The following is a 15,951-nucleotide window of genomic DNA, read 5'->3' as shown; positions in this document are numbered from 1 at the left end:
ATGAAAGTTTATGGGATTAAAAAAAAAAAAAAAAACTTGCTTTTAAGACATTGGGATTAAATTGGGGCACCTAAAACTGATAGATCCGAATCCTCTGATTTGGACACTTGCTTAAACTCGTGCAAGCGTAGCCTTGGTAAAGGTAGCAAAAGAATGCCACAAGTGAGTCCTGTATTGCGCAAGTGTCCAAATCCTGATCCTGTGTTGCAGCAACCAATACTATTGTAAGATCATCTATATCAAACTCTCTAAATTTTATTTAAATTTTAGCCAAATAATATATTTTGTTATTTTATCTATCAATTTTAAAAACTTTTCAAGGTCAAACTCTCTAAATATTTTGACTAGATATTATATTTCCCTATTCTAACTATATCAATTTGCCAATTTTGACTAGATATTATATTTCCCTATTCTAACTATATCAATTTGCCAAATTGCACTAGAAATGGTTTGGAAGCAAACGTATAGCAGATAGTCTTTACAAAAATATGAGTTTCGTCCAATTAGAAAACTCAGCTTGCCCAAAACGCCCCGTTTGGTCAAGCCCTCAGTTGCCTCTAGCGGTTCCCATGTTTTGATGTAGTGCTTGGGAGTACTCCTTTCTCTTCTATTTGTCGAAAAATAACGCTTTCGACTCCAAGTCAATTCAATGCTCAGTAGCCCAATGAAACAAGGAAAAAATTTAGAACTAAGTTTTGGGTGGGGTGCGCCAGGCCCGTGCAGTAGTGCAACGCATGGGCGACGCTTGAAGACCCCAGCAGCAAGCTACTGTGGCGGGCCTTCCCCCTCAAGAAATTAATTTAATATCGTGTGACCCGATGGGCCACATATCAGATATTAAACTGATAAGAACAGATACTACACTTGATCTTAGCCAAAAGGCCGAGAAAGGTATGCTTTGCTCATCTTCTCCGTTTTTCTTTTATAGCCAGGGTTCCCTTCCAGCTACTCATCTTCTTTCGGTGTGGGACTAAAAAACCTTCCGGGCATCAAACCATTTTGTTTCGAGGCATTCCCAAGGCCTAGAAAGCCTTTGCCAAAGATCGCTTGCTTTCATTAACTGGGGGATTGGACGACTCATGCAGGCGTAGCCAACGTGGCGAAAGAATGCCGCGAGTGAGTCCTGTGTTGCGCAAGTGTCGCAAAGCTCTTCAAGATTCGGACGTGCTCAAAGTCTTGCAGTCGGAGATCACACACGAGCTCTGCTCTAATCGCTTTCAGGTTCTCTCTCTACCCTCCATGCCTTTCCTATTCTTTTTCTGCTTCAATTGGAATGTAATCGAATTGAGCGACTCACGCTACCGATTGCCCAACCATCACTAACCATTTACTGAAATTCGCTGGAGACAACATATGGGAAAAGAAAGCAATGAAAATCTAACCCTTTTTTTTTAACATTTTTATAAAAAGATGAACTTGAATTGGGCTTTCGTATTGCCCATTGCTTGCAATTGATGAGATAGTTGTTTTTTATACACATTTTTTTCAAAATTTTGGGGGGCCCTTATACTGGATTCAAATGGTTATGCCCCAAAATCAAAAAAGTAGAATGTGGAAATTCGATAATGGGTTTAGGTTATTAATTTGGAGTGTAATTAGTGCTGTGGCACTTATATATGAGCACAGTTTGACAGAGTTATGAGCTTATCTTATGAAAAATTGATTCTCTAAGTCATGCTAAAGTTGACAAACATTTATCCCTACTATTATGGGAAGGCGGCAACGTCCTGTTTTCGTATTGCACTCTCTAGGAAGTGTGTTCCCTACATAAAAGGCTGAGCCTGGTAGAAACAGAGAGCTAAATTTTGATTGCAACTCTTTTCTCCTTTGGCAATTTAAGCATTTTTGCAAAGCTATGTTACTTGTGTGCCTAGCCTTGTAAAATTAAGAGGATTGTGTCCTTGTTCTTGACTTGTATGTGTGTTGACATGGGCACAGAATATTCAAAGTGGTTCTCTGGGGGATTTTTTGGTAGAATGGGACTCATCAAAATCTCAAGATGTGGTTTTGCGGAGAAAATGTGAGTTGGGGGAAGAGGTTGTTGTTTCGGCTGTTCTGGGTCCAGTTACATATGGAAGAGATAGTGTGTTTCCAAGGGAGGTTTTGATGAAAGTATGTTTGAAAAAGCCTGGCCTGAGCTCAATCTTGCAGTTTGATTGTGGAGTTTCTGACAGAGGTAATGCTGGGTCTGAGTTTGACATCCATAATGCCTGCTATATCCAATCATCAGCTCGTGTGGATTCTTCAGCCTACAGAGGCCCGTTGTTTAGGTGAAGTTTTGTCCTCGTATGTGTGTTTATATTTGTTATCAACCTTTAAATATTCTTTTGGGGAAAAGAGGTTGCTTGCTTGTCAATAGTATTACTGTTATGTTAATTCCTTCATATCCACATGTTCATGTCAGATATGGTCTTTGGTCTAAGTAAATAACATAAACGGCAACAACCAGATATATGTGGTTTGATGTGTCCTATTGCTTATTTGTAGAGAGCATCGTTACAATAGTTGCACTGCATATTGTGCTTTGAGTTGGGTTCTCTCAAGTGGAATGCTAAGCGACATAGTGATGGTTTGTTTTTACTTAAGGCCTTCACCATTTGAAAAGTATTCTCCCAGCGGGAGAGTAATTAAAAATACCAGCTGTATGGTTGGTCATGGAAGTTTGTTTTTAGTTTGATTGATAGTGTTGATTAGACTCTTTTGGATAGAGTTCCATGTCTGTTCCAACTTCCAAGAGGAAGCCTCAAGGTGAAATATGGCTTATGATCCCTCTGCTTTGGGAGAAACTTGTAATTTTTTCCCCCTTTTAATGGAAATCATAAATGTCTCGTTCTACTGGATTTGCTCTCAGTCTTGCTTTTCTTGAAGGAGGTTGATCAATGTGCATGTGTCTAGATACTAACTGAATCTTAATTTTCTGCATTTTCCTTATCCATTGTTTCATGGATTAGGATATTCCATTTAGTGTTGGATCAACTGGGCAGATGAGTTTTCTTTTTTATGCCTAAAGGGTCAGTAACTCATAATTTATTTTGTTTTCATCTTTGCTTTTGTCTTCTTTTACCCTTCTCTTGGATGTAGATATCTTACTTCGTTTTTAAATATTGTTGCGTGTAAGAAAGAAGAGAATGCTGGAGTTTTTGAGGGAGAGACATTATATGCTTTTGGGTTTTTAATATATTATTTGTTGGGTCTCGATATACTATAATCTTAATGAACTTAATTATGTCTTAATTTTGTCACTGATAAGGACAGTGCTATTTCTACTGTATGTTTTCCTGCTTTCTGGGTACTCATCTGATGAGTTTGTGATCCATGAATTCTCCAGTATAGTGTTGCACCTTGGTAAGATATAAAACAACCAAAAGAAAATAGTAATGACAATCTGAAAACTCATATTTCCTCCAGTCTTTAGCTTTAGCTTTGATAGCAAAGTTTGGACTATGAATAATGAAATACTGCTATTAGATCTCTTTTAGGTTTCTCGATTTCAAGGTAATTCTGGAAATCTTTTGTAATTATAATCTCAACTGTTTTGTCTTCAAACATTTTTAGTGCACATGCTTGTTTCATTCACATCATTTTCATCATGTTAATTTTTTTTTTCTCCTTTTCGTGTGCTTTAAATTGCATTCATCTATGTTATTATTCTCTCATTTATATCTATTTTCAGCTCTTTGGACCCTCAACTACAAGATGCACTCAAGGAGTATCTAGTATCCAAGGGAATTGGAGAAAACCTGACCAACTTCCTCTTGCTCCACCTACGTAAAAAAGAGCAAGGTCAATACGTGAACTGGTTACACAAACTCGAATCCTTGGTGGCAAAAGGCGAGTGAAAAAACTATGGAAGGTTTAAATCACACATGCAGTGCTTCATTCTTTCCCATTGATACCCGCCCCATCTTGGTGTACGTATGAGAATTTGTTGTTTTTTCAATTTTTATTCAGTTTGATCCCAACTTTTAACAAATGATGGGACACTAGTGTTATTTATTTGTGGAAGAGTCTGGGTCGTCGTCGTCATGTTGGTAACCACGGGATGAGCAGTTGGAATAATTTTAGAATAATGAAGCTTAGAGCATATAGTTTGCACCAATCAATGTTGTTGTAAGTGAAGATATATTTTAGAGGGAAATGCAGAATCAATCCATATAGTTTCGTCCATTTGCAACGAAGAGCCCGTTTGGCAAATCGATTTCTGTTTTTGTTTTTGAAAATTGTTTTTGAGAACAGAAACAAGAAAAAAAAAATAGTTTTCTGTTGTTTTTTTTATTAAAAAAGTGTTTGAAAACAGAAAACAATACCAAAAAGGCGTTTGGATAATTTTTATCAAAACAGTTTTCACTTAAGAAGAAAATAAAAAACTGTTTGGCATTTCTATATATTTTTTGTTTTTTTTTTTTTCCATTTATTGGGTGATTTCCGAACATAATTTTGTCAAATTTATATGTCATTAGACTTGATAGCCTAAATGAGAATAGTATATTTTGATTTTTTGAGGTGTTAAAATCAAAACTTTTTTACTCTTTTTGTTAAAAAAATATTCATGATGTATACTCTATTCGGGTGGCCAATAAGAAGTTCTTTTTAGTAACTAAACTTGTTACTTTTCTTCATGAAAAATTAAGAACTTAACATTTAAAATATAATTCACAAGCCACAACCATTCATATTTTTGGATAAACTTGCATGATGGTGAAATACATATAAGCGTTTGTTGACCACTCAATAACAAAAATACAATAAGATCAATGCTTACCATTGTTGTTAAGGCTGCAAATTAATAAGGCCCATACATGAAAAACTTGTTGCATCCAATCAATATGACCAATCCTTGTTACAAACAATGAAGCAAAATTTGAGGAGCCCCACATTCCAGAACATTCAGCCAATCACACTCCATACAAGTAAAGCCACAGCTGGACATCAACTAAAGCAACGTGGAACTAAAGGAAATCACAGGCAGGGCAGGCTTCCTCACAATAATCCAGATTCGTTCTCAACAAGGACAGACGATTTTCCTCATTATGATTGATACTAATTTTATTCATTATAATTGATATGTATTTTTCTTTTATTTTCAGCTTACAAACCTGTATATATTGGGATGTATATCTCACTGTAATGTATTCATTCAGAGATAATACAAGTCTAATATTATTTCAAACTTTTGTTAGCCATTTCCGTCATCTCCAACTCATTTACACCCCTACTCACACACACACAGTCTTTTGAAATATAAGCAAAACCCATAAATTAATTCACGTCTCAGCAATCTGCTGCAACAAGTGAGTTACTTGGAACATGTTATTGCTGGTTTCTTGGCACAGACAAAGAAGCAAAGAGTTCCACGATGAATAATCAGGGACGATCCCCATTTGTACCATATGTGAAACTAGCTCCAAAGCCTTGTCAAAATTTCCCTTTCTACAAAGAGTGTCGATCAATGGATTATAACTTGTTATATCGAGAATGCAACCCCTCCCAACCATGTCATCCATGAGCCTCAAAGCACTGCTAACTTTTCCCTGCCTGCAAAACCCACTGATCAGGGCATTGAATGTTGGTGCAACTGGAAAATAACCAAGATGAACCATCTCATTCACCAGTTCAAACGCTTCACGCACACATCCTCGTTGGCAAAATCCATAGATTAAATGATCATAAACAACAACACTTGGAGCTCCCCCTTCTCCAAGCATCTGATCAAAAACCTTCTTTGCATCCTCAATAGCTCCCTCCGCACAGAAATTTAAAATGCTCAAGCTCCTATCAACAGCTCTAGGAAATAACTTCCCCATCATGGTCAGAAATGCGAGTGCTTCATCCAACTGATTTTTCTTATACAGACCATATAGCACACTGTTATAAGGACTAATACGAATCCCAGATCCCACCTTATTCTCCTCCATTAATTCCAAAATCTTAAACCCATCTTCCATCCTGCCTCCTGAACACAAAGCTTTAATTAGTGTATCGTATGTAACAAAACTCCAGTTAATCCCATCTGTTTTCATCTCTTTAAACAGATCAAGAGCCAAATCCAACATCCTATACTCACAAAATCCAGAGATCAAAATGTTGTAGGTGTCTACATTTGGAAGGCAGCCCTTCCTCTCCATCTCCATCAGAAAGGAATACCCCACTTTCATTTTCCCTAATCTACAAAAACCCTTTATCAAAGTATTATAAGCCACAATGTCAATCACACCTCCCTTACTCTCCAATCTCTCCAAAATCTCAACAGCCTCAGTTACACGACCAACATTGCAGAGAAGTTCCAGAACCTTAGTTACTGAAACAACATCGGGCACATACCCCAAACTGAAGCACTTCTCCAACAGAACCAGAGCTTGAACCAAATTCTCTTCTTTAGAGTAAGCAGATATTAAGACATTAAAAGTCACATCATTGGGCTCCTTCATTTCATTCATCAAGCTCCTTGCTCTCCCAGTTTTCCCATTCCTGCAAAGTGCATGAAGTAATGTGTTATAAATTACGGTATTTGGTGTAATTCCCCTTGACTTCATCGCTTGCAATAGCTTAAAGCCATCACCAATCCTATCAGTCAAGCAAAGCCCTTTCATTAAGATCCCAAAAGTGTAATCATCGCCTTCAACACCACTTCCCATCATTCTCTTCCTATAAAACCATCTAGCCAAATCAATATCGTCCATGACAAGAACATTTAGTATTGAATTGAAAATCTTCAAACACGGTTTCTTTTCAAACTGAGAAACCAAGTCAACCACTTTGATCACTTGCTTAACCATACGTGCCCGCCCGAGACCACGGATGATCGTTACGAAAATGTCGTCATCTGGGGGTGACCCGATTGAGTTGGGCATTTCGTCGAGCAGATCCTTTACAGTATCAAAGCGACGGAAAGCACATAGATTGCGGATTAAAGCACGGTAGGTGGACTGCGAGTGGCTGAAGTGGGGGAGTTTGGAAGCCCATCTGAAGGTTTCGAGGGCTTGGGAGGCCGATTTCTGGTTTAGTATCAAATGGGCAATCTGCTCCTGGGTTGGGACAGGATATGATGATGTGGAGGAGGAGGAGGAGGATGAAATGGGTTTTGATTTTCGGCGGAGAAGAAGAAACCTTTGATATGCTTCTGGGGAGAAGACTGCAAGAGTTGAAGAGTTGGAGATTTTGGGCATTGAGGAATGCTTTTGTTTTACAACCTGTGTTCCAAAAGGTCGAGAAAGATGAAGAGCATCTCCAGATATGTTGTCATGGATGGTCCATGTTATGAGAGTCCTCAGGCCCGTCGGCTTGATCATTGGTACTTTAGCACGTTGATCCACGAGTGACCCATAAGAGAATCTATCCGCGAACGACAAAGCGACAGTCTGACGAACTGTTCAAGGTTTGAGAGTTAATCAATAGCAGCAAGGACCTTAAGAAAAACCAAGCAACCAAAACAAAACAAAGATTCAACCCACAAAGATAATACACAACTCATATATATATATATATATATATATATATATATATATATATATATATATATATATATATATATATATATATATATATATATATATATATATATATATATATATATATATATAGTACAAAACAAACTTTTAAGAAGTCCTCTAAAAAATAAAAATGAGCAAAATACCTTTAAATGTTGTCGGTTAGAATGGGACGATTTATTGAGCAAAATTCCATTTCTTCTACGTTTGGTCGAGGTTAGGTGTGAAATCGGCGAAAAGATCGCAAGTTACGAAACACCGACTGGCCGGTTCTGTGGAGTCGATGGGAGAGAGTTCAGGAGGAAGTCGGCCGGTTCTGTGAATTCGATGGAAGAGAGTTCAGGAGGGAGTTTAGGGATTGGGGTTCTTCCGTCCTCTTCTTTTTGGCAATTTCTTTTTGAAATGAACGATGATTCTCTTCTACTTTCAATTTTTTGTTTGAAATATTTGAATATTTGAGTTTCAGTTTTAAGTTTCTTAAATTGCAGAAAATATTTTCCCCTCAAAATAAACAAATGACGTGGATGTGTGATGTGGAGGTGTTTGGGTGATTTGGAAATTAAGTGAATGCTGACGTGTCTGACTGGACAGTTGTCGACTTCCTAGTATTGCTAAGTGACAGTGACGTGGCATGCCGTTAGTTTTTGGATGGATAAATTAACTGAGATAATAATTCGATCATTTCCCAAAACTGGGGTATTATCTGTGATACAAATTAAAACTCAGGGACTAAAAAATAAAGTTTCCAATACTTAAGGACTAAAAATGCATTTAACCCAAAAAATAAATAACAAGTTTTTTTTTTTTTTAAAAAAAACTATTCTTTCAAATATGAGCCCCACCAAAAAACACTTTTGAAAATAATTTTTACCTTTATAAATAAAAAACACCTCCAAAACTCATTAATAATCATACCCAATATTTCCTAATCTCACAAAATACACAAACAACATACCCAAAAAAAAAAAAAAAAAAAAACACAAAAAAACTGTCAAAATTTCAATCAATTTTAGGTGGTCTCCAACTCCATCCACAAAGGAGAAACCAAAAATATGGGACTCGATGGTGCCTATCATGGCTTTCACCAAGAACGAGAATTTTGACAAGGCCATCTCTATGCTTCTCTCTTGAAGATTGGATGGTTGATGTTACAAAAGAACCAGAGATATGTCATATCATATTGAGTTGCGAAGAGTGATCATGAATTGGATCATGACCTTCCTCTTGTGTTGAATAATTATGAAATTTTGGCTTTGACTGATTGGGAAGCATCTTGAATTGCAAAGAAGAATGCCAATGCAGAAAAAGTGAGATACCTCTATAGGTATGGGATGGGATGGGACACAGGTCATGTTAAATGTTTCTCTTATCTTCCTTTTAAATGTTTTTGTGTAGTGATGTATTAAGGTCTGATAATGATTTTAGCTGATATGTTTAATTTATATAAGATCCCCTTATATAAGGATGGGTCGTAAAAGTAATATCTTTTAACTTCTAATAAGAAGTCGACACATCATCTAAGAAGACTAAATACAATAGACATCATAGCACCAAATCTAATGAAAAAAAAACCACTTTATAGTTTTTCCTTTCAAGAGCCCAACAAGCCCTAAAAAACCACCACCTCCTCTCAGCCCAACGGTGCTGTCAGATTCTACCCGAAGCCACTACCGAAGGCCACCGCCATCATCTTCCTCAAGCTCCATTTTTTTTTTTTCAATTAAGACTACCCACAAATAGAACCTCTCCCACTTCCTACGATGGCAATTCGGGTTCACGGGTCGGGTTTGTGTCGACCCGACTATGTAAACGGGTTCGACACGAACCCGACCCGATTATTAATCGGGTTGAAACCCTTGACCCAAACACGACCCGATTACGAATCGGGTAACCCGAACACAACCCGCTACACACGATTACAGAAGAGAAGCAATTCAAGGCTCAAGCAACCTGATCAGTACACACGACTACAGAAAAGAAGCAACCAGAGGAGAAGCAATTCAAGCAACCCGATCGGTAGCTCAATCGGAAAACAAGAGAAATCAAAAAAAAATCTCATTCGGCCATTATGAGGAATAGCCTAAGGAAATTTCTAAGCAACACAATAACAAAAATCCCTTCAACCCATTTGATTCCCCAACCGAAAACAAGAAGAAAAACCCCAAAAAATCGGCCGGAACAGGGGTACAAATTCAAGCTTCAACAATTCAACCCAATGAACCCACACGGCTCAATCAAAACTTATCAATCCAAAAATATCCAAAATAATATTAATAATTTAAACACAAGAAATTACAAGAATTACATTTGAGGAAAATCCACTGAGAATCCAACGAAGAATCGTTGGACAATACTTCCTCTGAATTCACCGGCGATGATTCGCCGGAAATCGCATCCTCCGGCGATCATGGAAGGTCGGGTGACTCAGGTCCCTCTCTGGGTTTGATGGGTCACTCGGATCTCCTCTCGATCTCTCCCTTTGACTCTCCCTCTCTGTGTTTCTCTCACTATCTCTCTTTCTGTTTGGGATGGGAGAAAGAAGAAGACAAAAGGAAGGAAGAAGAAGAAAATCAGAAGGGAGAGGAGGATGATTCTCTCTCTTTTCTATGCTGCGTGTTTGAGCAAGAAGGAAGAACCGAAGAACTAAAAGGGAAAAGAATAAAGAAAATGGGAGAAGAGGGTGAACCGTGAACGTGAGGCGTTAAATTTTTTTTTTTTTAACCGAGTTATAATCGTGTTGGCGGGTTGACCCGCCAAACACAATTATAATCGGGTTGACCCGACTATAACGAACCCAAATCCGGTTTTTTCGTATCGTGTTCGTGCCGAGTTCGCGGGTCGTGTCAAAAATTGCCAACCCTGCCTAGGATCACCATTCTCATCTTCACATAATGGAAATGATTCATATTATGCTCCCCGAGGTTCCCCAGTACCAAAACGTGCATAAGGCCTTCAACAACAAGGTCGTCTACAAAGAAGACCATGATGGATCTCACCACTACAAACACCATCACAAGCATCAAAACCCTGCCCCAACCTCTAGATCGACACAAATCTAACCAAACCTAACCTCTCAAACTGGCACAGATCTAGCCAAACCCAATCTCTTTATCTCTCTCTTCTCATCTATCTAAAACCGGGCAGATTCCGGCTGTGGACTTCGACAATGACTCAGTGGATTCCAACAGTGACTCCGTGGAATCCAAAGACAGCATTGGCTGTGAGAGGTAGGGTGGTTTGTGAGTTGGTTCATTAGAATGAAATAAGAAGATTGATTGACTGTAAAAGATGGTCTGAATTAAAGGTTGGGTCCAATAAATTCAGTTATTGGAGTTTTCCTTTTTTCTTTTATTTGTCGATATTAATTTGGTCCTAATGCAAGTAGAAGATTGAAAATAATGCTTTGAATTCCGGGTAAGGTCAGTAGGCCAATGAAACTTCGAAAAAGTTATATACTAGGTTTGGGTGGGGTGCGCCAGGCTCGTGCAATAGTGCAACGCATGGGCGACGCTTGAAGACCCCAGCAGCAAGCTACTGTGGCGGGCCTTCCCCCTCAAGAAATTAATTTAATATCGTGTGACCCGATGGGCCACATATCAGATATTAAACTGATAAGAACAGATACTACACTTGATCTTAGCCAAAAGGCCGAGAAAGGTATGCTTTGCTTGACGCATCCGTTTTTCTTTTATAGCCAATGTTCACGTCTAGCTGCTCTTATTCTTTCAGTGTGGGACTAAAAAAGCTTCCTGACATCGATTTCAGAGACTAACATGTGCTCATCTTGGGCATCAAAACCATTTTGTTGAATCACACTAGACACCATAGCATTAAAGGGAATCGCAACCACATGATTCGTTCTAAAACAACAATCAATAGTTATCATGCGAATTTTCGTACCGAAAAAAGTTTTTCTTAATCTGGGTTTGAGCAAAAGAACCATTAATATTTGGGTTTTGCCCAGCCCAGCACTGTGTCTCGGTCTAATCTCTACAAAACAAATGCTTGTCGAAATGGAGAAAGGAAGTGCATTTAGAACATGACTCGTAAGTTTATGCTTCCATTTTCCTAGTTCCTAGTGACGATCCAAAAATAAAATGAAGCAAAGCTTCCTTCCACTCTCACTGCTGCTATTGACACCTCACTCCTAACTTCCTGCATATATATGTTCGCTTGGTTCGGGCACTTTTGTGGTATAAGTAACTCATCCACTCCACTAGCTTTGATTTCTTAAACTTAGATGAGGCAGGTCGAGTGGTGGGTTCGAACCCCTTTGGCATGTCTTTTTTTGCCATCTTCTTCAATTGACCCTGATTTCTCTCGAGGACCTGCTAAGCCTAAGTAGCCCAAATTCATAACTTAGTAAATTGGGTGAGGCAAAATAGGAAAAAAAAAAAAGAAAAAAAAAAGAAAGAAACAGTGTGTGCCTAACTTGACCAAAAATTTATAATCTAGTTCAAGAATTGAGATTCCTTATAATTGAAGATTCAAGAAATTCTCCTTGCTTCCTAGAATTGGGAGAGAGCTCTGATTGATCCTTTTATCCGAGCAAGTTGCCGGGGTGTAGGAACCCCTCTCACAGTCCCTACAATTCCTCATGTGCACTGCACTTTGGGCATGGGATGATTCCCTATCCCAATTTCAATACAATCATAATCAAGTTCAATATATTGTTAATAATAATTCTTGTCATATATATATATATATATATATATATATATATATAAAAGCTGACTTCTTACTTAGAATGACATAAAATTGTGATATGTGGCATGAACTTATACTTTTTAGTAGTTAAACCGGTCTTTTAAGTATTGAACCAGTCTATTTAATATATATACAAAAAATAAAAAAAAAATAAAAAAATTGAGTTCTTCCTTAAAATTTCATGCATTGCGCGAGTTATAAGCTAGTATATCATAAAATACAAGTCACAACAGTGAGACTTAGGGGCATGGGAGGCATAAGTGACCTACATTTATATATGGAATAAGATAAGGGGGGGGGGGGGGGGGGGGGGGGGGGGGGCAACCGTGGGGGCGTAAGGCCTAAGGTTCAGAATAAGATATAAAAAATAAAAATAAAAGGGAAAAATAATAATTGTAAGGGTGTGAGACTGTGCGACTATGGTGTCCTCAATAATCTAAAATAACTGATAATATTAGCAAAAAAAGAAAAATAAGAAGAAGAAAAGCATCATTCTCTACGAGTACCTTTTTCAATATAATTTGTATCATTAACCTCAAACTGTCTTTTAGGGAGGAGGTTGTTCTTTTTTTTTTTTTGGCAAAATAAGAAAGAGGTCATCAAAAAAGTTTGTTGGTTCCAAAAAAACTGGAGGCACTTCAACTCCCAAGCCAGTAAAAGCCCTCAATGAGAGTGTAAAGCTTGAAAAAATGTGTCTAGTAGTACGCAAAATGTAAGAGAATGCCTATGGTAGTATGGTGGTGCATAGGGATCAATAAAATAGGTGTGAGTGCCTGAAAGGGTGAGTGAGTCATTACTTGGCCGATAGAGGAGTTTTGCCCTCTATATATAGATTGGGTGATTTCTTACATGGGATGTTGCTATTTGACCTAGCAGGAGAGGATCGACTGTTATGTATTCCATTAAGACAAAGGTGCATCTTGTTGTAAGTCTCAAATATGGTGTAGACTTGTGACTTATCTACCAAGCTTGGTCCAAATATGGTCTTGACCTCACTGGTATGTATATCTGTTAGGCCTCGTTGAGCTTTCTTAATAGTCAAGCTTTAGAGGCCCTTTGGCATGTAGTATGGTCCTCCAATAGTTTCTTAATTCTTTTGTTGATTAGTATGCTGATCAAACCATAAGAATCTGGATTTGTCGTGTATGCCCATCAGTATATGGGCCTTTCAGTAGACTGATATGTATATCTTTTAGGCCCCCTTAAGCTTTCTTAGCAGACCGGCCTTACAGCCCATCGATATATCGTATGGTCCTCTAAAAAGTAAATGAGTAGTGTTATACACCACACTTATTTCCCACTTTAATCTCAATTTTTTCAAATTTTTTTAATCTACCTTTTAAATTTTTTGTGTAGTGATGGTATTGAAGTCTAATGGCGATTCTGGTTGATATGTTTAATTTACATAAGAGTATATAGCCTAGACTAAATTTTAGCTTTAATAATAACATTATAGAATCATCAATAGGTCAGAAATTCAATCAAGAGCTGAAGTAAGAAACAAGTGGCTTATCAATAAGAAACAAGAATAGAGTGACTTTATTGAGATTAATTTCTTTTTTCCTTTTTTCCGCTAGATGCTTTGGATTGTCGCAGGTCTCCATGCACACACAAGAACTGAAACTAGGTTATTGGGCTGTGAATTTATTACAAGCTCAAAATCCCAAATAAAAGAAGAAAAAATTTTCAACTAGGTTTGGGTGGGGTGCGCCAGGCCCGTGCAATAGTGCAACGCATGGGCGACGCTTGAAGACCCCAGCAGCAAGCTACTGTGGCGGGCCTTCCCCCTCAAGAAATTAATTTAATATCGTGTGACCCGATGGGCCACATATCAGATATTAAACTGATAAGAACAGATACTACACTTGATCTTAGCCAAAAGGCCGAGAAAGGTATGATTTGTTCGACTTCTCCGTTTTTCTTTTATAGCCGGTGTTCACATCCAGCTTCTCTCATTCTTTCGGTGTGGGAAAAAAGCTTCCGAGCATCGATTTCAAAGACCAACGTGTGCACATTTTGGGCATCAAGCCATTTTGCTTCGATGCATTCCCAAGTCCTAGCAAAGCCTTTGCGAAGGATCGCTTGCTTTCATTGGCTGTGCTGCCTTCTAGGCTCTTCAGACACATGATGTCCGTGGAGTTTTTTTTTTTTTTTTGTATGATTTGCAGGCCAAGAGGAAGGGGGTCCAAAACGATGGACACCATCCACATAACAAACCATTATTCTTATTCCTTTAATAATGTGGTACATTATCCACAGATCCGAAGATTTTTGTAGGTCAGAACCTATCTGGACCAATGCGCCATGGACGAAACCATAATTTTTCATTCGAGGGGTCAAAAGTATGAACAAGAGGTCAAGCTTAATTTTATAGTTTTCAAGCAAAAATAAAATAAAATAGTACACATGTTTAACTTAATAACATTTAAAAAAAAAAAAAAAAAAAATTGAAAACCAAGGGAGCAATGGCCTCCAAATTGGTTTGGAAAAAATTCCTCAAACCCTATCTATTAAAATTACATGTGTCCTTAGAGCACTTCAGGCTAGGGGTGTAAATTCGGACCGGGTATAACCGAATTTGTTTAGGTGCTTGTTCATCTCCTTCACAGTTCACGGCTTCACGACGTTCAGCCGACGACTTTCTGCCCATTGAAGCTCCTGCAGAAATCGTCTTCTTCACGACTTCACGAAGTTCAGCGGTTCAGCCGATGACGGTTCAGCACTTCAGCCCAGAATCTTGAATCTTTGAAACTTTTGTAAAATCTTTGAGTTTCTGACTTTCTGGGGTTTGGCTTAATAGGTGGCTCGTGCTCGGTGCTTTGCACTTTGCAGCTTTGGTTGAACAAGACTTCTCTTTTACGGTAGCCTCAAGCTCAAGACTTTTCTGGCTAGCTCTTAATTTGTTTAGGTGCTTGTTCTTTTTCCCTGTGATTGAACAAAGCTTAAATTTGTAGACTCCTATGTTAATTTTGTTGTACGTGTTTCAATGTTTAAGGTAGCTTATTGCTTACGCCAGTGCTCAGATCGTTAATCCCGACCACCCGGACCGGATAACCGGTTTTATCCGGGTATCCGGGTAAAACCGGTTACCCGGGGTACCCAGGTCCGGGGCCGGGTGTTAAATGCAAAAAATCCGGGGACCCGAAGCCGGTTCCCGGTTTTTACCCAATACCCGGGAACCCGCTCCGGGTTTACACCCCTACTTCAGGCTCATCCACTAGGCAAGTTAGGCGGTTGCCTAAGGCCCCCAAGTAGAAAAATGCCCCAAAAACAAGTTTATTTGGAAAAGAAAAAGCCTAATTATAATCTAAAACGGTTTTTTTTTTTCCAGTGGAATAAGGCCTTAAAGACAAGTTTGTTTGAAAAAAATGTCTAATCATAAGCTGAAATGGTTTTTTCTCAATCAAATAAGGCCCCCAAAGATAGGTTTGTTTGAAAGAAAAAAAAAAGGGGGGGGCTCAATCGAACGGCTTTGAAAAAAATAAAAGAAGCATAATATCTTCTTTGAAAACTCTTTAACTTTAATAAAAAATAAATAATTAGAGGCTCAAGAAGACAAAAATTAATACCGACAAAAATATAGTGCATTTTCTCTCCTATTAGGAGACTCTAAAATTCCCACATAGAATAGGAAAAAAAAAAATCCTTAGAAGCCTCGTTTAAAATTCTCGCTTTAAGCCTTAAAATATATTGAACCGCCCTGCCTTAGAATATATGATTCATACATGCATTTTTAATAAAGTGTGTGATTTCA

General features: G+C 38.2%; 2 protein-coding genes and 3 non-coding genes across 5 annotated transcripts; 1 reads left to right on the top strand and 4 right to left on the bottom strand.

Annotated features, from left to right (window-relative positions):
- Positions 1-702: 702 nt before the first annotated feature.
- On the bottom strand, positions 703-898 carry LOC133874439 (U2 spliceosomal RNA). Its single transcript, XR_009901299.1, has one exon. It is a non-coding gene; the product is annotated as a U2 spliceosomal RNA (small nuclear RNA).
- LOC133874169 (mitochondrial acidic protein mam33-like) lies at positions 779-4,102 on the top strand. Its single transcript, XM_062312017.1, has 3 exons — positions 779-1,224; positions 1,942-2,273; positions 3,677-4,102. Exons 1-3 carry the CDS (start codon positions 1,111-1,113, stop codon positions 3,840-3,842), a joined length of 612 nt encoding a protein of 203 aa, XP_062168001.1. The 5' UTR covers positions 779-1,110; the 3' UTR covers positions 3,843-4,102.
- A 1,143-nt stretch (positions 4,103-5,245) lies between these two features.
- On the bottom strand, positions 5,246-7,366 carry LOC133873471 (pentatricopeptide repeat-containing protein At2g17525, mitochondrial-like). The gene has a single exon (XM_062311172.1). The coding sequence runs from the start codon at positions 7,290-7,292 to the stop codon at positions 5,268-5,270; it is 2,025 nt and encodes a 674-aa protein (XP_062167156.1). The 5' UTR covers positions 7,293-7,366; the 3' UTR covers positions 5,246-5,267.
- Positions 7,367-10,955: 3,589 nt separating this feature from the next.
- LOC133874400 (U2 spliceosomal RNA) lies at positions 10,956-11,151 on the bottom strand. Its single transcript, XR_009901264.1, has one exon. It is a non-coding gene; the product is annotated as a U2 spliceosomal RNA (small nuclear RNA).
- Positions 11,152-13,897: 2,746 nt separating this feature from the next.
- LOC133874442 (U2 spliceosomal RNA) lies at positions 13,898-14,093 on the bottom strand. The gene has a single exon (XR_009901301.1). It is a non-coding gene; the product is annotated as a U2 spliceosomal RNA (small nuclear RNA).
- Between the last annotated feature and the right edge of the window lie 1,858 nt (positions 14,094-15,951).

This window comes from Alnus glutinosa, chromosome 7, assembly GCF_958979055.1.
Source record: "Alnus glutinosa chromosome 7, dhAlnGlut1.1, whole genome shotgun sequence".
Lineage (NCBI taxonomy): Eukaryota > Viridiplantae > Streptophyta > Magnoliopsida > Fagales > Betulaceae > Alnus > Alnus glutinosa.
The sequence above is the reverse complement of the archived record's forward strand: the minus strand, read 5'-3'. Positions and strand labels throughout refer to the sequence as shown.

Excerpts from the sequence above, each read along its gene's own strand:
- LOC133874169 (XM_062312017.1), top strand. The coding sequence starts at position 1,111 with ATGCCGCGAGTGAGTCCTGTGTTGCGCAAGTGTCGCAAAGCTCTTCAA. Across the intron at positions 1,225-1,941 it reads TCTGCTCTAATCGCTTTCAG|AATATTCAAAGTGGTTCTCT; the intron begins GTTCTCTCTCTA and ends ACATGGGCACAG. Across the intron at positions 2,274-3,676 it reads TACAGAGGCCCGTTGTTTAG|CTCTTTGGACCCTCAACTAC; the intron begins GTGAAGTTTTGT and ends ATCTATTTTCAG.
- LOC133873471 (XM_062311172.1), bottom strand. The coding sequence starts at position 7,292 with ATGATCAAGCCGACGGGCCTGAGGACTCTCATAACATGGACCATCCAT.